We start from the raw sequence: 22,076 nt of genomic DNA on the forward strand, positions 1-22,076 counted from the left end.
TAACAAGACAATGCCTTTTAAGTCATAAACAAGGTATTTACTGAAAGATTGCACATATTGTGTTATACTGTATATGAGGGTCACAAAAATACTATTATTTCTCTGGAAGAGAAAGGACTTTCAAGGGTGAGACAGTAATAAAAGAGAAGCATGTATTAAGCCAAACTGCCTTTTCATATCAGTGTAACCTTCAACTCCAGATCACCTCAGGAAAAGCGACGCCTGAATGCAGATCTGGCCATGTGGAATAAGTCAACGACGCTGTGTCCCACTCTCAGCTCTGCTATTTTGTTTATCATACAAAATCCCGATGGTGTATTAAAATTGCCATGAACTCTACTAGTCCAAAATGCAAAAATAATAACATGACCCACCATTCAAAACACCATTCATATATCAAACCGCATGACTTCTGAAGACTTTTCTTCTGTCAACATTCCTAACAAGCCACATTCTGAGTCAGACATATTCCTTTTTGCTCAGCCTTGCTTTGTTGCACATTGTATTTACTTGTCTAGGCAGCATCTCTGAAGGTCCAATGAAAACTTTGTAGTGGTTTCATTCTTTGCCAGAATGCCTTTCTGCAATCACAAGCATAAAATCAGGGTGAGACTTGCATGGGCATCGACTGACATTGATGTCACGCCCAAAGTGAAAGGCCTGTTCTGGCCTCTCAAAGACATGAGAACAATCAGCTTAGGATTCAATAAAGTTTGAAACACTACTGCTGGCCCCATACGGGTTAATAAAGGACAAAGTTCCAAAAGAGGACTAAAGGAAAAATCATGCAGTTGGGTGTTGTTCAATTATCCTCTTCCACCAAACCCACCCTTGTTTTGGTAAGAGGGTTAATCACACGTTAAGGCTTTCTCATTTTGGTCTGGCTTAAAGCAAGAGACGATGAACACTACACAATATAAAACCTGCACTAGCAAAACCTTAGCAAGGCACTACATTATTTAAACTAATTTCTAATACAATTACTGCAATGTGATGTGTGCAGGTGTGTATTTGATAAGGAGACAAACAAATCGACATCCACTACACATTGGATTAAAATTCTCTACATATTCTGGATTTGAACACAATATTCTGGTAATAAGGACAATGATCAGGATTCCCAACAGAACCGCACAAGAAACCAAAGCAACAAACAAGCCAAAAGGACATATTGGTTACAGATGGACCTATTTGTTACAAAGGACAAAAGTTAATACCATTTCTAACAATCTGTCACCAATGTATGTATAACAAACTATTTTTCAAAAAAAAAGGAAAAAAGAAGTTTCACTCCTCAAAACAGAAACCAGTTACCAGAATATATCAAGGCCTACCGTGTTGCCTGACCATGCGGCCTACTTTGCAGAATGTGAAAATAGGAAGGTGTTTAATGGGAACGGGCCAAAACAATAGCAAAGAAAAGTCATAACCCAAAACCCCTCCAAAAACAGGTGCTAATGGCCATAACTCCAGCGCCCATTGTGAGAACAAAGTTTTTTGTGGGGAGTGCGGGGCTAGTTCCCACTAAGGCCCCCGTCCACACAATGAGGACCACGTTTAGCTGTACAAAAAAAACATTAAACCAAAACACTGAAACAAAGTTGTTCTTTTTATTAAAAACTAAACATTAACACAGAATTAATACAAATGATTGTTTTCCAATGTTCCGTTTGTCATACCGCGCCACAAGGTTTATGCGACATAGTCCAATTCTTTTCTCTCATTTCTTTGCTGTATCTCTGTGGGCAGGAAAATAAAAAGCGCCACCATAAACTTTGTCTGGGCATTGGTATGACCTACATAGGGTTTTGTGTCAGTTTTGCTGGTTTGGTGTTGGATGCAGATATTTCTCGGAGTGAAAGGGGGAAATGAAAAAAGAAAACGATAGAGAGGGAAAGCCTATGGCTAGTGGGGGGAAATAGGCCTAATCTACCCAAAAGAGGTTTCAAATTGAAGCAGCACGGACAAGTCTACAAAAAACAAAAAGGCTCCACAGAAAAAAAACCCAGAAGTGACTTTATTTGGCAGGACCGGGATCAAAAAAGACTGGCTAGCATTAGTAAACCTAATGTTTGTCTACCACCAAACAGGGGGGCCCCATAACAATGTCCACAAGGCATGCCTATAATTCTACATATGCTAGCCTAAGGTGAGGAGGAACGAAGGGGACTGAAGCGCCCATCTGCATCTGGTGGAGGTTTCCGGCTGAAAGTACAAAAATGAGGAAGACATAACAACCATTAATGTTAACATATACAAAACAACCAGGGATTAGTTGTGGTGAAGGAGACATCCATGGGGCACTTTGACAACAGGAACTTCTCCAAAAATCAAAGAAAGAGCACAAACAGGGGGACGCCCAAAAAAAAAACGGCGCAAACTCCCCACCCACCAGAGTGGAACCAGACCAGTAAACCCTAGCATCCTTACGAGAAGGCTTTCTTAGCTAGAACAGAAAGAACCTCCCAGCTCAGAAAAACAAACACAAAGACCCCTATTCCCACTGCTAGTGTACTGACAAGAAGGATAAAATTCACAGCACTTTAGCAAAAACTGAACTGGGTGCAGCTCAGAGAGGAGTGATGATATCTTTCTCACTGCCCAAAAGCCACAGACCAGCCCAGGCAACACACCACAGTCAAGCACACAAAGACAAAAGAGGGGGGGAACTTCAGGAGGGCAAACGTCCTTACTTACAGGCGCGAAGTGAAGCCACGCTACTGCAAAGAGAGGGGGGACAAGGCTAAAGGACCCAACTAGCAACACCGGTGATTCCCAGTCTCACCACACAGCAGACACAGGGGCCACTGGGCACCTGATAACAGCCCTGAAAGAGGAGATGGAGGAGAATTTCCTGAACTGAACGGAGTGAGGAAAGAACCCATCGCAAAGGACCTCACCCCCCATAGAGGACACCCACCACACACTGACCACAACTCCCAGAACACAGTAGCAGAAGACACCCAGCCAAAAACCGCCTTCCCTCACCAAACCCTCTACCCAGCTCCACCAGCCAGCCTCAGAATCAGACACTATCTTCAGCACCCACGGGGAACACACACAAAAACCAGACACCTGTTTCTCATAACTGATCAAATGGGAAGTTTGATAGTGAGAAGAAGCACTTCCCCAAACACCCATAGTGGCCAAAAAAACTTCCGGTGCCCCAAACACCCATAGCCACCCTCAAAAATGCTGGACATGGACAAACTTGGGGTCACCAGCCACATAATAATTCACACTGGCACAACAAAGACGACTGAGAACACACACAACAAAGAAAGAGTGGCGACAGCACTACAGAGGGTGGGTGAAAAAGCCCAAACCACCTTTCCAAGTTGCAAAAATCCACCATCTCCACACTGCTGCCACCAAAAAAGAACTTCCACCCAGAGATACAATTCAGCGCGGGTGAATGCAAACCTCTCCAGAGCCTGTGCACTCCAACCTCGCGTACACCTGGCACATCACGCCTCCCTGGACCTCACATGCCTCTACAACCACGTCCACCTGTACAGAGCCACTGTTCCTGCCTTTGCAAAGACATTAAAAGATGTTGCACTAAACCGTATCATCCACACCACTCCCAGCAAAACAGCAGAGCTAGGCGGAACCCAACCCAGACCGGGAAACAACCGCACGAGCACAGAAGCAGCCACACCCAACCAGCCACCCCCCCCCCACCCCCCCCTCAAAAACAAAGCATCCTCGTCCAGCACCTGATCAAAAGCCTGCGATCAACTCTCTAACCCCATCCACAGACCAGAGCACAGCCTCTCCTGCCTACACCCCCCACCCCGCACATTCAGCAGGAGCCCTGGCAACCTCAGCTATGCCCAGAACAGTAACCAGAAAACCCCACACCAGCAACCGCACACAAGTCCCAACAACTGAGCTGAAAGACATTGACACCAGATGTTCAACCTGATCTGCTCACACATACTGTCCTAGGACAAAACCTACCAACGGAAGTAACATCCCATGGATAACAAAGCATTAATCATATCATGTTGGAATATTCAAGGCCTGAAGTCATCTGCTTTCAGACTAAAAAGCAAAAACACAGACTTCACCACCACAGAAATAAAAAAATTCCAGTTTGACCCCACTCTATTAATATTGTTAAAACAGGCCAGATTTTATAACATGGATAGAAATGAACAGGTCCATCACCTCAACGGAGAAGAATCTTCCTGTGTGCAACATATATCCCTCCAAAAGAGAGTCTCCTACTTCAACAAAGACAGTTTCCCCACCTTAGAAGGAGAGATCAACTACTTCCAGTCACAGGGCAACATACTGATCTGTGGAGACTTAAATGCCAGAACAGGTGAAGAACTGGACACACTTTATTCCCAGGGAGACAAACACATAGCAGGAGCTGACATCCTTTCCCCACCAACACAAACCCCAAGACTCAACCATGATAAAACAACAAACAAAAATGGAACACACACTTTCTATAGCTGTGTCGTGCACTGGGTCTGTACATACAGTAGTCAACAGCAGACTGCGAGGAGATTCGTACGGTAGGTACACTTATAGCTCAGTGCTGGGTAACAGTACAGTAGTTTATTTCATCACCCGACCTAAATCCAAAACTCTCTCAGAGCGTTTACAGTCAGCCAACTAACCCCACTGTCAGACCACAGTAAAATCACACTCTATCTAAACAGATCAAAACCTAACTCAGATACATCAAAACAAACCCACCTCCATGCCCTCAAACACAAATACAGATGGAAACAAAATAGTGAAGAGACATATCAAACCGTAATTTGTGAACCAAAAATACAAAACCTATTAAATAATTTCCTAGCTATGCCATTCCTACACAACACTGAAGGGGTCAATTTAGCAGTAGACAGGATGAACCAAATACTTGCAACACTATCTAACCTAAAAACCACAAACAAAAAAATAAACAGGGAGCATGTACATGAGAAATGGTTTGACAATGAGTGCAAAAACCTTAGAAATGAAGTAAGAACTTTTTTAAATCAGAAACACAGAGATGCTGACAATGTAAACACACGCCAACTCTACCACGAGAACACCCTAAGAACGAAAAAGAAACAACATATACAAAATCATCTAAAAGTAATAGAACAAATCTCTAGAATCAAACCGTTTCTGGGAACATTGGAACACACTAAACCAATCTTACCATGAAGATTTATCCATCCAGAATGGAGATGTGTGGATAAACCACTTATCTAACCTTTTCAGCAATATAGACAAAAACCATGAACAAAACTCACTATACAATAGAATGTGTTCTAGAGTCAACCATTAAAGAGTACCAGAACACCCCAGATTATCCTGTTACACTAGCTGAACCGTGCAATAATATACAAACACTTAAATCCCAAAAAGCATGTGATATTGATGGCATTTTGAATAAAATTATTAAAATGCACAGACAAAAAATTCAAACTGGAAATTCTTAAACTGTTTAATATCATCCTGAGTGCAGGTGTATTTCCCAGCACCTGGAACCAAGGCCTCATCACCCCCCCAATTCATAGCGGAGACAAATTCTACCCTAATAACTATCTCGGAATATGTGTAAACAGCAACTTAGGTAAACTCTTCTGTAACATCCTAAACAGCAGACTCCTTCATTACCTTACTGACACAAATGTCCTGAGTAGATGTCACCCACAAATGAGGGTCTACGGCAGCACCTGGATCTCCTGCACACCTTCTGTCAGACATGGGCCTTGTCAGAGAACCATAAAAAGACTAAAAGCTTGATATTCCAAAAAAGGGCCAGTCATGAAAACCAACATCGACATAAACCAACATAACATTGGACAGAAGCAACAGCTCAGCAAAGTAAATTAGAATGCTACTGGTCTCTAAACAGAGAATGTAAAATTGGCAGAATACCTAAACACAGTGGCAGACCCTAAACTAAGAAAAGTCCTGACCATGTACAGACTCACTGACTATAACCTCACTATAGTGACAGGCAGACACAGACAGACCTGTTTACCAAAAGAAGACAGATTGTGTCCACACTGCACACAACATGAAGTGGAAACAGAACTGCACTTTTTAACAACATGCCCTAATTATATACAAATAAGGGAAACATTCTTCCCCCAATTCACAAACCAGCATAAAGACTTCAACCAGATACAACAACAGGACAAACTGCCGTACATTCTGGGAGAAACCTCAACAAGCTCTAACCTGGCTGCAAGGTACGTCAAGTCCTGCCATGATAAAAGGACAAGCAGTAGAACAGAACCACAAGTCACAGCTGGAAGAAAACACTGTACAACACACATAAACTGACATGACAGGATCCAGTCCTTCTCCTGTCTCTTTATTATCATTTTTATTAGTACTTTCATTTTACTGTATATAGACTCTATATGCTATATACTTATATTCTTATGTATATTTGTGTTAAATGCTTATTTAAATGTTTCTATGCTTTGGCAATGTAAAGATACTTTTTTACCATGCCAATAAACCTACTTAAATCTTGATATAAACTCAAAATTCAGACAAAAAAGCCTGAACTGTGAGATATAAACTTTAGTATAGCACTAAAGAGAGAATTTACATCTTGCAACTCTGAATTTTCTTTTCTTAGAACCCGTGAGAAAAAAAAAAATCTGAATTGTAAGATGTAAACTTGGAATTGTGAGGAAAAAAAGTCAGAATTCTGCGTTTATAGCTCACAATTCTGACTTTTTTCCTCAGAACTGAGATAAAATAGTTAGGGAAAAAAAGGCACAATTACCTTTTTATTTATTTCTTTTAACTGAGGCAAAAACAGGCTTCCATAATATACTTATACTGTATTATTAATGGGCTCAAATCATTACATATATTCATAGTGTCAAATGTCAAATTCTCATGAGCTCATCAGCCAATGTCTAAACATGATTAAAACGCAGTATGACTCAAGAAATAATCCTGATCCAGCAAGCAAGCATTCTTAAGTTCAATCACTCAGTTGTCCTTGAAAGCCATGAGAGTGCGGCTATAAGGGCCGGACCATTGAACAGACTAGATACTGTTCCTACTGAGCATTAATAAGCACAGGGTCATGTTATCGAGACAATGCATGCCACAAACGGAACCTACAGTGCATTCACTGTTCCTCAGTTTTCAAACAGAAAGTAGCTCTTCCTAGGACTCATATCTGTGGTTTTAACAGTCACTGATGTGTCAGATCTCCAAGCCATTACACTCTAAATGCAAACTTCTGCATTGCACCAGACAAAAGAGCCTACACCTAAAAAGGAAAGAGGGAAGAGGCTTACAGCATTCTGTGCTGAATGTTCAAAAAGTCACATTTTAATGCCACAAATTATAGCTTGCACAAAAAATGAAGCTTTCGTCATCATCAGCCCTGTAATAAACTGACAATTGCAAAACAACTACTGTAATTTTTGATTTATATGTCGCTAGAAAGAACAGGTAATTTTTTCCTACTGGAAAAAGAGGCTTTACAGAAATATCAGATGAGTTTCCATCCTGTTCGATGTTAGATGATGAGTAAACCTTCCATTATTAGGTCTCTTTCATTTCATCTGGCTAACCAATTTGATTTTAACAACATCATTTGATTAAACAGAACAGAGACTCAACTAGTTCCCTAGTTCCTACTGAAAGTTTTGCTGCAGTCTTCATTTATTAGTCACTCTCAGAAATAAAGGTACAAAAGCTGTCTCTGGGGCAGGATACATTTTGGTAACTTAAAGGTACGTATTTGTACCAAAAGTGTACATATTAGTGCTTAAAAGGTACAAAAGTGCACCTTTTGAAAAGGTATCGCCCCAGTGTTCCTGTGGCTCAGTAGTAGAGCACTGCATTAGCAGTGCAAAAGGTTGTGGGTTCAATTCCCAGGGAACACACTTGCTAGTAAAAATAAATGTATAGCCTGAATGCACTGTAAGTCAGATAAAAGCGTCTGCATAAATATAGTGACAGCTTTTGCACCTTTTTTTTTTTTTTTTGTTTTTGACAGTGAGAAAAGTCAAAAGTGTATTGAAAATGTGAATGTAGCTCCTTTTTAAAGAAATTACTGAGGCATGTTAAAATAATCATAGTTAAGATCAGCAACCTGCAGAATTACAAACTATGTGTTCAATGAAATATTAATGTGGGCTACCAAGAGCCTTCACATTCCAATGAAATGATCAACTACTGCAGTTTGCACAACGAAAGAGTCAATAATGCAGATATTTTAAATATAGAAACTCTACATTATATTACAGTATGGACTGCATAAATAATAAAACAAAATATGCATATTTATAAGTTTGCTTTGATAAGAAAGGAAGTTTCAAACTAATAGTAATGATACCGAAGAACTTCAATTTAGTACCATCTGTAAATCTCTCATGGGATAACTTGTTTTGTTTGGAGGAAAATATTAAAATCAATAGTTATGACAAATGTTACAAATATGAAACGAAATATATTCTGCTACAAAAACTTTTTTTTGGAACACATTGGGCACTTTAAGCAGTGAAGAAGTTTTTTTTAAATGCTATACTGATCTCACACTTGTCTCAATTCCCATACTTTCCATATAAGAGTTTGCAAGACAAAAAGCAGACTAAAATTAGTAAGCCAAAGAATACTCTTATATGCAACAACAAACGTCCTGTAACAGAAGATAAGGAACTGCTGGGGGAGTTCTTATTTGATTTTGTTCTGCACAAGGTTGAAGCTCCTGCAGCTATTTTTAAATATATGAATCTAAAAGTTGAGTAATAGGCTAGTAAATTTTAATTATCCTATAACTTAAGAACTCAAACTTCAATGCAATTACAGGCTAAGGAATTGTAGCTATCCATTTAGCTAGATGTTAATATTGTACATGCAAAGCCAGCAGAACAAAACAAAGGGGCATTTTTAAAACACAAATTTATGTTATAGTGTTTACAATATTGGTACACTACACACTCAAAAAGTACAGCAAAGTACACACTTTTAGTACATAATACAACTGTACAAATTGGGACACAACATATACCTCTTGTATTATCCAAAGTTTCAGTAAAAAACATAAGTATGCTACATGTAACAGCCTAGAGTTACATTTTATTCCCTGAGAACCAAACTCATGACTGAGGTGTTGTGGCACAGCGCCATGATCAATTGTTTGAGCAATTTTAGAACATAATATAAAAGAGATGTAGTCAAAATCTGAAATCGTTGCATAATTTTAGTCCTTTCAATAAATAGCATAAATTTAAATATGCTGCAGTGATGACATATTTTTGTAGGCCAAAACCTGGAAACACGTTAGCATTTTAGCACTTCTGGTTCCTCCGTTCAGAAATCAATAGTCTTTCCAAATGGTAGAATAAGATGTGTGGTTAACCCAAGCCAAAGGTATTTCACATTTTACACGATGACATAAAATACATCAGTAATGCAACACTGTAATTATATCTAAACTTTTACTTGTCTTGAGCAGATGGTTGCTAACAAGTGGCAAAATGGGACTACAGAGATTGTCAGTTACATGAAATGCTATCACACCAAACAGGAAAACCTTCAAACCATTCTAACTTAAAATTTAAGGGGACGTTGTACAACTTGTAGGGTTTATTTAGTAGCCTATGCTTAGCTCTCTACTTCTGGTGGTTGTATTTAGGCTTCAAAATTCATAAACGTTGTGTTAGCATCATAATCTTTTGTTGGTGACAGAGGTTATCTTCTGCAATAATCCAAAAGCCAATGGAAAAATTATGTTGGGTTTTGTCAAAGCAACCAGGGTGATGTGAACTTCCTGGTTGGTCTTCAAAAATATGTCATCACTACAGACACTATTTTCATAAAAATTCTGAAACTTAAACAAAATGACATGACAGGTCAAGACAGGTCAAGAGCTTTGTAATAATTTCTCTACTGAATTTAATCATCTGGTATGTAATCCCTGCCTCAGCTCATAAAATTAACCAGCATATTCCATGGAATCCAATTCCCTGGGGGCTGCCATAGTTACACAATCACCACAGTACTCCACAGCTTAAATAGTGCAGCAGGTTAAGCAGGCCCATCAAAGCAATAGTCTGAAGACTGAACAGGCTTTGATGAGGGTTCGCCCAAACGTAATGAGGCCCTGTAATCAGTGGAGAGTTGACCCATGCCGGTCTCTAGCACTGACCTTCCCTGTTACAGCTCTTTAACTTTTAAAGTAGACACAGGACTGCCAGCCGAGCTGAGTGTGTGTGACAGCATTAGCTAATCAGCCAGTAAGTAATCTATTATGATTAGACCCTGTCTCATATGTTTATGGCAGTAAAATGAGTGAGCAATGCATCCTCGGATCCTCGGACGATTCGCAAACTGCTAAATTTAGCTAGTTTATACTGTAATATAAGGGTCATTCTATAAAATGTCTGGCATTTGTTTTTCCAGGCGTCAACCTCATTACCATAATATTTTTTTTTTTCACAAAACACAACACACTTATGAAAAGAACTGAACCCAGCATTTGAAATACTCTCCACACTATGTATGAAGTCCATTAATTTTTATTTTTTTTTTCAAAATTTAAAATAAAAAAATTTATAAATTAACAATAAATGACGATAGAAATAATGAAGAAATAATGAAAAATTAGAAAAATAAAAAATATGGACTTAACTGAACCCAGCATTTGAAATACTCTTCACGCTACAGCTCTATCTCTCATTTCAACCAGATGATCCAACAGTAGCTGCACGGCATGGATGAAAGAACAACCTCAAACCTTTATCAAATTCTGTGGCGCAGATGGTAGAGCACCACAAAACTGTTGTTTTGGGGGAAGCTGTGGCCTAATGGTGAGAGATTTGGACTTGTAACCCGAAGGTCGCAGGTTCGAGTCTCGTTGCTGGCTGGAGTTGTAGGTGGGAGGGAGTGAATTAACAGCACTCTCTTCCACCCTCAATACCCATGGCGGAAGTGCCCTTGAGCAAGGCACTGAACCCCCAGTTGCTCCCCGGGCGCTGGATATATGTTCATGGTGTGTTCACTTCTCACTGCTGTGTGTGTGCACTTGGATGGGTTAAATGCAGAGCACCAATTCCGAGCATGGTTTACCATACTTGGCAAATGTCACGACTTTCACTTTTTTTTTTTTTCAAAGACTGAGCTTCTTGTCTTCCCTGCCACTCCAAATCTACAACATGATTTCACCATCCAGCTAGGTTCTTCAACAATTACCCCATCAACTTTGGTCAGAAATCTTGGTGTAATCTTTGATGACCAGCTGACCTTCAAAGACCACACTGCAAAGAATGCTCGATCTTACAGGTTTGCATTGGACAACATCAGAAAGCTCAGGCCCTATCTAACAGAGCATGCTACACAACTTCTTGTCCAGGCCCTTGTCATTTCTAGACTGGACTACTGCAATGCTCTTCTGGCAGGACTTCCATCAAGCACAATCAAACCTCTACAAATGATTCAGAATGCAGCGGCACGACTGGTCTTCAATGAGCCCAAAAGAGCCCATGTATACACCTCTCTTTATCTCCTTGCACTGGCTACCGGTTACAGCTCAAAATTACTTTCCAGAACATTCTCGTTCACCATTCCTGGCTGGTGGAATGATATTCCCACCCCTATCCGAAATGCTGAATCCCTGACAATTTTCAAGCGACAGCTGAAAACTCATCTCTTTCAATGCTACTTGACTTCATCCTAAATTAAATTAAATAAAAAAACTTTGTCTTTCTCTTTATTTATTCCTTCCCTTTCTAGCTTGTACTTATTTGAACAAATGCCTGAAACTTGTTATGACAAGCACTTCCTGTGTCTGTTTGCCTCTTCAAGACGAAATGCTTTATGTATTCCCCAATTGTAAGTCGCTTTGGATAACGGTGTCTGCAAAATGACTAAATGTAAATGTATAGAGTGTATTAATATATTTTCTCCAAAACTGAATAGAAATTAATAAAAGAAAAATAAATTACAATAGAAATAATGAAAAATAAAATAATTAAATAAAATGTGGACTCAAACTGTATTTGGAATACTCTTTACGCTATGAATGAAGTGCATTACTACCATATTTTTTTCCAAAACTAAAACTATAAAATAAAATAAAGATAAATTACAATAGAAATAATTAAAAAATGAAATTTAAAAACATATGGACAGAACTGAACCCAGCATTTAAAATACTCTTCACGCGCTATGATATAAAGTCTATTAATATAACATTTTTTTTTCCAAAATAAAAAAAGGAATAAAGGAAAAATAACGACAATAGAAATAATGAAAAACAAAATAATAAAATACCATAAAATAAAATAAAATGTGGAGAGTGGACAGAACTGAACTCAGTATTTGAAATACTCTCCACATTATGTATGAATCCAAAATTAAAATATAAAATAATAAATTATAAAAATAAATAAAATTTAAAAATAAACATCATATATATATATATATATATAAAAAAATCTAATACTGAACCCAGCATTTGAAACTCTCTCTTTTCTTTTCAATGTCTTCTGCTCACCAATCCAAGATGGGAGACAAAAAGCTCTCTGAGAATTATGTGCCTGTCAAACTCTATGGGGAACACTGAGGGAGACGATTGGCAGAGCTCTAATGAATGCTGATTAGAGCATCTCAGCCAGTTGTTAAAACAACCTGCCAGAGTTACCATGGTGTATCTCTGTGTCAACTTTCTGGCTCCACAATCCTTTCCACAAACCATTGTGAGTCATCAAAGGCAGTGTAGCACTCGAATGCCAATGACCACACGAGGAAGGGGTCCAGACAAATGAACTATTTCATAAGACCCTTAGAGGAGGTAGTGAGCAGCGAGGGGTCTAAATGTGTATGGGGCCTCTGGATGAGGTACAGGGATGGAGGCTTGGACTGGATTTTATGCATGGTATTCTTTTTAAAAAAAATTAACAGGTGACCAGTACTAGTACAACTGTGGTATATTAAAGTATGACAAGTTATATCAGGTAGAAAACAACAAACTTTCAAAATATTGAAAGCAAAAATCAAGTTTTTTAATTAAAAGGACAGAAAGAAGCCAGTTCATTTTTATTTTAAAAAGTCTCTAGAAAATGATGCATAATTATTTGTTCAACTACACATTTAATCAAGAATAAAAATCATTACAATCACTTACACAAAAAAAAAAAAAAAACAGATTTTAAAGTGCCTTTAAATTAGTTCAGTTTTCACAACTAAATCTAATAAAATTAAAAACTGTCAAGAACCAAGTATTGTTTCACCCCAAAATGAAAAGCAAAAAAATTATAATTTGCATAAAGAAAATTAAGTATTTAATAATAGTGTTAAATTTTAATTATTTAATGCAGCATTACTTTTTAGTACAGGTTTAACTGCAATACAGTAAAAAATTATAATAAATTTCATAATTAAGAATAATGGCAATTACTGAAAGAAAAATATTATGATTTTGGGAATTTCTGTGGGGAAATGTTCATGCTTAAATGGTCATAAATATAAAGTAACAGTGCAAAAACTATATAAATAAAGTTCATGGTCTTAAATTAGGCTTCATTTTCTTTATATAAATGAGAATTTTAAATAGTTTTCTCCTTTTGGTTTTAGGGGTGAAGTGAGATATGTTTTCCTGAGATTCACTCTAGTATTATTATTCTTTAAATATAAGGTTCCCTGATTTCTTTTAAATCAAATAAAGTTTAAAATCATCTTTTTAGAGAGTTGATCAAGTTTGAAGTTAGTAATTCAAGTATATACTCTAGAACTGTAAGAGCTTACTCTATATGCCTGCTTTTGCAATACATTGGGTGTAGGTTTCTTGATCCAAAAAGTGCACAGCACACACCTGAATTGTTTTGCATAAACCCTCACATGTGAGGCTGAAGTTGTAGCTCACCATAAAATGGTTAAAATACTTGTCAAAGTCTTTGCTCTGTGGCTGCTCGAACCTAAGAGCAAGTTCATGCAAGCTGTGGGGCTGAATGTCATCAATATCAAAAGCTTCAGTCATAATGTATTCCAGCTTCCAGTCTGATTTTTGTTCCAGGTTTGCTTCTGTGAGATTTAAATAGAACTGCCAAATATCTTTTAAGGAAAAAAGAAAGAAAGAGAAAAAAGTGATTATTAGAAGAGATGCACATAAAACACATGTAATTAGAACTGACATTCAGAAACAGGAATTGCACAACGGTGGTGAAGTTAATTAAGACAGACATTTAGTTTCAAACGACTCAAAATATTAGAATTTAAAGATGCATTTGAACACAAAACAATAATAATTGTAAGAAGAATGTGCTAAAAGTAATTAACTCAGTGATTACTCAATAAAATGTAATCAAATTAAAAAAAAGTAATTGTGGGCAGAACTGAACTCAACATTTGAAATATTATCTTCCAGGCTGTCAATAAAATTAAAATTGTAAGGGGCATGTGCTAAAAGTAAATAAATCAGTGCTTGAACTTTCTAGTTGGTGCACACTTACCAGTAATCCATAATTCAAAATAAAAAAAAAAATAAATACCTAGCATTTGATATACTCTCCAGGCTATGTGTCAAGATCATTACCATATTGTTTCCAAAATAAAATTAAAAGTAATAACAAAACACAGTAATAATAATAATAATAATAATAATAATAATAATAATAATAATAATAATAATAAAATAAAATCCATAAAAAGTTAAAGCTGATAATTCTTTTGGGTCTTAATGGAAAGTCTATAACATACTTTGGTTAAAATTTCTCAATGGCAGTGTAAAACAACACACTTTTTACCTTTTCAAAAACAGATCCGTTTACAGAAAACCATTTCAGTGCATGTCCCTTTAAATGCTAATGAGCTCGGCTCACCCTGCCCCTCTCTTCCGTTGGGTGATGAGCCCCCTTAGAGATTCTAAACTTTAGCCGCATTTAGCTACGGAACTTGCTAACTAGCACATTATTAGGAAAGGCGATTTGCAAAGATTCATAAAAAAAAAAAAAAAACTTATAGTCACTTCTTCTGTAGGTGAAGCTGGATCATGAATGATTTGCACAAACATAAACTCATTTAAGTAGATTGGGGGTGCATTTCCTTCAAAAGCAAAATAATTCACTGAGTCTTCAGCGGCTCAGATGTCGGCTGTAAATGACGACTGCTATGTTCATTATTACATCCAACAACAAAACACCTCAATCGCTTAGGAGAAATCCTTTTCTACACCTGCTCTGGCATTGAAACAATGACTTTTGACAGCTCACTCAGGGCGGGTCTATGTTAAAACGGCCATGTCAGTCAATAGTCGTGGGAGGGGCCTGTGCAGAACTACATCACTCTGCCAAGAATCTCAGAACAGCCTGATCTGAGAAAGGGATCATTATTATTTGGGATTAAAAAAAAAATTATAGGGTGGATGTGTACACAAACTGCCAGTACACATTTATGTTAAAAATGTTGCATCTGATGGCCCCTTTAAACTTGCTAGTTGGTGGACACTTACCAGTAAACCATAATTCTCGGGGTGGTACAAATACGCACGGACGCCAGGATTGTTCGAATATGGCTCCAATAGACTTTTGATAGGTGTAACAGCAGGTGTGACAAATATAGAGTTCACAGGTTTCCCTGAATAAAAGTATGAATGGGACATTAATTAGTAGGTTCAATGTTCTGTAACCATAGAATATGCTATCTGATTTACCTACTACAATCTGAGCAACAAACTGTTTGTCAGAGCAAGTGGTTTCAAAGACTGCATCCCACAATGCAATGCATTCACCACTTCCATGTTCACAAATGAACCAAAATTATGTCAGTAATGAATTTTATCCATATTTTTCTTGAATCATGTTTCGTTTATGTGTGTGTACTGTGTATATTTATTTTGTATATATAAAACACACACACACACACACACACACATCCATGTATATGTATATGTATATGTATACAGTACAGGTCAAAAGTCTGGAAAACATTTTTGGAATTTTTAATGTTTTTGAAAGAAGTCTCTTCTGCTCATCAAGCCTGCATTTATTTGATCAAAAATACAGAAAGAACAGTAATATTGTGAAATATTATTACAACTTAAAATAATAGTTTTCTATTTGAATATACTTAAAAAAAAAATATATATTCCTGTGATGCAAAGCTGAATTTTCAGCATCATTACTCCAGCCTTCAGTGTCACATGTAACATCCAGTCTATCACATGATCATTTAGAAATCATTCTAATATTCTGATTTATTATGAGTGTTGGAAACAGTTCTGCTGTCTAATATATTTGATGAATAAAAGGTTAAAAAGAACTGCATTTATTTAAAAAAAAAAAAAAAATTCTAATAATATATATTCTAAAAATATATTTTCTTTACTATCACTTTTTTATCAATTTAACACATCCTTGCTGAATAAAAGTATTGATTTTATTTAAAAAAAAGAAATAAAAAAATTACTGACCCCAAATTACTGACCAGTAGTGTATATTGTTATTACAAAATATTTATATTTTAAAAACATAGCTTATTTTTTTTTCTTTTTTTGTTTACTTTTTATTCATCAAAGTATCCTAAAAAAGTATCACATGTTCTAAAAAAATATTAAGCAGCAGAACTGTTTCCAACTTTGATAATGAATCATCATATTAGAATGATTTCTAAAGGTTCATGTGATAATGATCCTAAAAATTCAGCTTTGCATCACAGAAATAAATGATAATTTAAAGTATAATAAATTTAAAAACAATTATTTTAGATTGTAATAATATATCACAATATTACATTTTTTTTTCTGTATTTTTGATCAAATAAATGAAGGCTTGATGAGCAGAAGAAACTTCTTTCAAAAACATTAAAAATAGTAATGTTTCCAAACTTTACTGTACTGTGTATGTATATATATATATATATATATATATATATATATATATATAAAGGAAAAATGTATAAGATAAATTATATACAAGTATAAACATATACATTCAATTTTTTTTTTAGATGTATACATGTGGGTATTTATATATACACATTATAAATATACACAGTAAACACACATAATGTAAACATAAACAGTTATTTTGAACGGGATTAATTGTTTTGCAGCCCTAGTTCTGAGGTAAATTCTATTACCTTGTTGATCCAGCAGAACCATTATGCTGTCTCGATGAGTGTGACCATAGAACTGACCCTGAACGACATCACTGTAGTTGCGAAATATTTTGACCAGTTGTTCATTGTAGCTTTCCCGGACGGCTGTTGTATTTATAGCATAGTAGGTAACCGATGGGGACGTGAGCAATTACATAGACCTCAGAGGAAAAGATGACAGTGAAATTAAGGTCAGCTGTCACTTACATGGGCATACCAATATGCAAATGTTAATTTACAGTCTTGTAATGAAATGGCCCTGCATGATCAGTGCAGCGGGTTCTTTCTAAAATTAAAATGCCTCGTAAAAGCAAACAGAATATACTCACCTTCTCCAGCTTTTGTCTTGACAGCTCAAGTGTTTCCTGCAGCCACTGGAACTGCCCAGCAGGGTCAGTCATATTTACTGTCACTTGATTAGGACTGTAGTACAGGTTTGTGTTGAGACTCACCAGACGGAGGCCAGGTTTGATCACAAGAGAGTAAAAGCCACCCACGCAAAGAAGTGAAATACAAAGAGCATTAGCTTACTATATGGTCACAGCTAAAGTCCACTGTTAAGTGTGCATACCACAGTCACAAAGAGAAAAAAGAAGCAGCTAATATTAATGAAAAATATTTGTGGGGAAAACATATGTAATTTTTTAGTTTAGATTTAAATGATTACATTTTATATATATTTTATATACTTATATGTTTCATATAGTTTTGTATATTTATTTTTTCTCTGAAAAAAACAGTAGCTAGATGAACAAAGGTTTTGCATTGCAGAACAAGTATTTTAGCATGGCTAAAACTTTGTACTGAATAATCAGCATGTTCACACATGTAGTGGAACATCTTCCTTATCAGTTACCTTTTTGCAAAGTAGCTACAGCTTCTGGGTTCAACCACGGAGACCAGAGTTTGGCTACAGCATCGTAAATCGCATTTGCAGATGTTGGCAACTGATCCTAAGAAGTTTTAAAGCAGGATTAAAAAAATAAATAAATAAAAATAAATAAATAAAAAGATTCAACAGCATAAAAAAAATTGTGCATTTTCAGAATACTAGTTTTAACATTTCAGCAAAAGACAGAGCAAGAAGTTTCAAAAATGGCATCCCATAAAAATATTAATCAGCAAAAACAAAAACATTTTTTTAATAATATATATAATAGTAAAATATTTTGAGCACAAAATCAGCACATTACAATGAAGGATCATGTGACACTGAAGACTGGAGTAATGGCTACTGAAAATTCAGCTTTACTGTCACAGGAATAAATTAAATTTTAAAATATATTCAAATAAAAAGCAGTTATTTAAATTGTAAAAATGTTTCAAAATATTACTATCTTTACTGTTTTTGATCAAATAAATGCAGCCACTCAGTGCCACAGATAAAGTGTGAATGTTTGAAATGTTTTTCATCATATAATTGTTTTTTCTTGTTTTGCGTTTTAATTTTACAAAAAAAAAAAAATCTAAATAAATGATTTAACCAAATATTGATGATTTTTTATATATATATATATATATATATATATATATATATATATATATATATATATATATATATATATATATATATATATATATATATATATATATAAAAACATGTGTTTTTTTTTCCAGTGTATACAAGCCGTATGCAAATTTTCCATTCAAACAACCCAAAACATTTGGACTTTATTTGACCCCAGAACTGTGTCTTGGATTGAATTCCTAGACAAAAATTGTAGTTGCCCTTGGGACTGAAATACCTGTGGCCAGTAGTCGTGGTTGCCCAGGGCAGGATAAACTGGCAGCTGTGGGAAGAACTGACGTATGGTGTGAGTCATATTGGCAATAACATCAATCACTACATCAGTGGACAGTTCTTCTTTTGGGACGTGAGGAGGGCTGTCTCTGCAACGAGGGGCATAACATTTAAAGAAAAAAGTTAATAGAAATATTAAAGAACAAAACCATGATGTGTTCATTGGCCCCCAAATACAGTTATCTCCCATTTTAATCTAAATTTAATGACCCAAGTAACATCACAAAACAGCTGCAAATCAGTAAATGAAATTGCTTTATACCCTGTCCATATAATAAACTCAGGCTGCAGGTCTGCTTGTTTCATGTAACTGAATGCTGAGAGAATGAGCCGGTACGGGGAATCACACAGGAAATCACCAAAAACTCCTGGGTCCAATGCAGGAATACCTGGAGGAAAAACAGACTTTGCTGTGGTCTTCTGTGATGTGGTAGGTTGGATCCAAGTGCAGGTCTGAGATATGCCAGAATTTAGCTGCAATTTAAGATGCTTGTGTTACATTCATTTCACAAATATGTAAAATACTCTGCTTATACTGTACACTGATATGTCAGATATTGTGTCTCATTCAGGAACTGTGGATATATTTGACTGCAAACCAGGTACAATGCTAAAGCATGTCATGCTTTCAAAGTGCACTGAATTTAAAATGAATTTTTAATGAATCTTTAGATTGACTTCCTCATGCATTTTTTTTACTGTCCAGCATAAAAAAAGCCACAAAACAGCATTATTCATAGCAAACATTTGAAACCAGAAATCTTGTTTACTGTAATTGCTCATAAAATTGTGAAACATTGTGAATATTTAGTTAAGAGTATGAATACTTATGCAATCTACTTAATTCATATTTTTTTATATTTTTTGTTGTAAGTTGTGACAATTATGTTTTTGCTTTGTCAATATGTTGTATGGAGTGTAGATTGATGTAAAAAAAAAAGCAGTTTAACATAAGGCAGAAACATTACAAAAAAACGTGAAAAAAATGAAGAGGTATGAATACTTTCGCAAGGCACTGTATATATAGGCTATACATATTCAAATATTACAATCTATCAATACTTGTACTTTGATGTTAAGAGATGGAAAGTTCCGCAAAACTCTACTGGTCACGACGAAACTTGCGACATTTGATTTTGGGAAACGGACCCCTTATCAACAAAAACAACAACAACAGGCCTGTAAGATGGACCACTGTAAATATATACAAATCTGACTCAATAAGAGAAACGACAAGGAATGTCTGTTAAAACATCAAAAAAAAAAAGACCAGCAAATGCAAACGCATGCAAAGTGTGTGCGCCACAGAGCAAACTTATACATAAAGCCAACTTCAGGAGACATGAAGTACCTGATGCGGCTCTGAACACTTACGTGCGCTCTGCAGGTGTTTGAAGGCATTATTAACCGGCGCAGCAGAAACCTGTAGGTCCCAAACATGACCAAGCAAACATAATAAAACAAGTAAAGCCATTCCCGCGAGTGTCTGTATTGTTTCGCCGTGCTTGTGTAAACCAAAACAGGAAAAACAACCGGCACTCACGTGACGCTTTGTTTGCGCAACCTTCTGCAGTCATGCGCACTTATTGGACATCATACATATCTGAAGCCTGTCATTGTGACATCATCGACACACCTTGCTCTATACATAAATATAGCCCAGAAACATATATTTAAATTGTGAAATTACAAAACAACTGGCTGGCCTCAACCTCAACAATCTTACTATATAGGCTAGCCTATTTTAATTTTAACAATGAACACACAAGCCATCTTTATTTTGTCTGGTTGTTTATTACAAATGAATCGTAGTGACTTAAAAGTAGGCTATTCAAAATGGATCAAAAACATTTGTAGTCCATGCTTTTATAGATCTGGAGGAATGAAGTGCAAAGTTTTTCTTTCTGTAAAGCATCAAAGCACATCGTTTATGTTGCTGCCTGGAGAAGGACAAATCCTCATGTTCCCAAAACTTATGCTTTTTCATAGTTCCGCACAGCCACCACGTCCTCCAAAGTCAGTTTCTAAAATAAAATTGAAATCAGCAAGTAATTAAAGTCATCAAATACAACCACCATATGAACAGTGAATTTTTTTTTGTAAACTACTGTAAAGAACCTTACAATCACCATCATCCCATCTTTGATCTCCCGGACATGGGTGGTCTCTTTTCCATCCCACTTCTGCACATGAACAAGCTGGTCTCCATCCATCACCACAGTGGACTGGTAAAAAGAACACATCACTATGCATTCATTTCAGACAGAAAGCTTCAGATAGAACACGTCTCCTCTGAAATGGGAATGTGGTAAAACTTCCCATTAATTCATGTTATGAAAAATTTTTTCCAAACCCACTTTACAGTGTCGGTCATCTACGGTGGTCTCATCAAACTCCTCTCCCAGTTTGAATGAGATCTCAGTGTTATTGAAAGTACTCTGTGTTTTTAGGACCACTTTGTCTCCCTCTTTCGAGATGATGTGCGTCGGTTTAGTCACATTTCCAACTTGTCTTGCTGCAAACCCAACACCTAGAAAAAATCAGATCCATTGAATTCATGCAATGTTCACTAAAACTTTAATACCCTTGGGATGTGTCTGTAATTCAAATAAAAATAAATGCCGAAATAATAAACTGTATTAATAATTATTATTACTGATGTTATAAAACTTACCTAGAGCTTTCATATACTCATCAAAGTTGTCACTGCTGACCAGTTTCCATGTGCCACAGAAAGCATCTACCATTTTTTTAATTAAGCTTTTCTGATCAATAAACTAATAATAAACTTTATATTAAAGCTCTGTAGAAAACCCAGCTGTATTTTCTCTTAAATAGTTTTTTCAGCTCCAAGACAATGATTAAACAGGAGTGGGAGGAGTCAGCTTTCCCATTGGCTGTTAGTCAAAACTGAAACATTTGATTTACTGCTGAGCTTGTAAAAGTTTTTCATAAACTGTATAAACCAATTTGCGTTCCATTCTAACAAATGTTTTGTTTAGTTTCATTAAAAGCAATGCTTTGTCTAGTTTCAAAACGTTAACAGCAAAAAAAAAAAAAAAAAAAAAAAAATTACGTATAACACATTACTACATAAATTAATAGAAACATATTTTGTTTTGTAATAATATGTTTTTTTTGTTTGTTTGTTTGTTTGTTTTTTCCTAATTAAAATCTACTGGAATAT

At 36.1% G+C, this 22,076-nt stretch overlaps 2 protein-coding genes across 2 annotated transcripts; both read right to left on the reverse strand.

Moving 5' to 3' along the window:
* Positions 1-13,138: 13,138 nt before the first annotated feature.
* Positions 13,139-20,474, reverse strand: LOC109052614 (acid sphingomyelinase-like phosphodiesterase 3a). The gene is given in 10 exon segments (XM_042755930.1): positions 13,139-14,047; positions 15,443-15,567; positions 17,071-17,213; positions 17,215-17,249; positions 17,418-17,581; positions 17,945-18,041; positions 18,834-18,978; positions 19,152-19,280; positions 19,282-19,363; positions 20,264-20,474. Coding segments are annotated over 10 exon segments (1,326 nt in total). The 5' UTR covers positions 20,364-20,474; the 3' UTR covers positions 13,139-13,741.
* A 189-nt stretch (positions 20,475-20,663) lies between these two features.
* On the reverse strand, positions 20,664-21,725 carry LOC109052613 (fatty acid-binding protein, brain-like). Its single transcript, XM_019070022.2, has 4 exons — positions 21,564-21,725; positions 21,247-21,419; positions 21,013-21,114; positions 20,664-20,913 (listed from the first exon to the last, which is right to left on the reverse strand). Exons 1-4 carry the CDS (start codon positions 21,634-21,636, stop codon positions 20,863-20,865), a joined length of 399 nt encoding a protein of 132 aa, XP_018925567.1. The 5' UTR covers positions 21,637-21,725; the 3' UTR covers positions 20,664-20,862.
* Between the last annotated feature and the right edge of the window lie 351 nt (positions 21,726-22,076).

This window comes from Cyprinus carpio, unplaced genomic scaffold (assembly GCF_018340385.1).
Source record: "Cyprinus carpio isolate SPL01 unplaced genomic scaffold, ASM1834038v1 S000006759, whole genome shotgun sequence".
Classification (NCBI taxonomy): Eukaryota; Metazoa; Chordata; class Actinopteri; order Cypriniformes; family Cyprinidae; genus Cyprinus; species Cyprinus carpio.

Coding starts and splice junctions, on each gene's coding strand:
- LOC109052613 (XM_019070022.2), bottom strand. CDS start 21,636: ATGGTAGATGCTTTCTGTGGCACATGGAAACTGGTCAGCAGTGACAAC. Junction 21,115..21,246: donor TAGATGACCGACACTGTAAA/GTGGGTTTGGAA, acceptor TCTTTTTACCAG/TCCACTGTGGTGATGGATGG. Junction 20,914..21,012: donor AAGATGGGATGATGGTGATT/GTAAGGTTCTTT, acceptor ATTTTATTTTAG/AAACTGACTTTGGAGGACGT.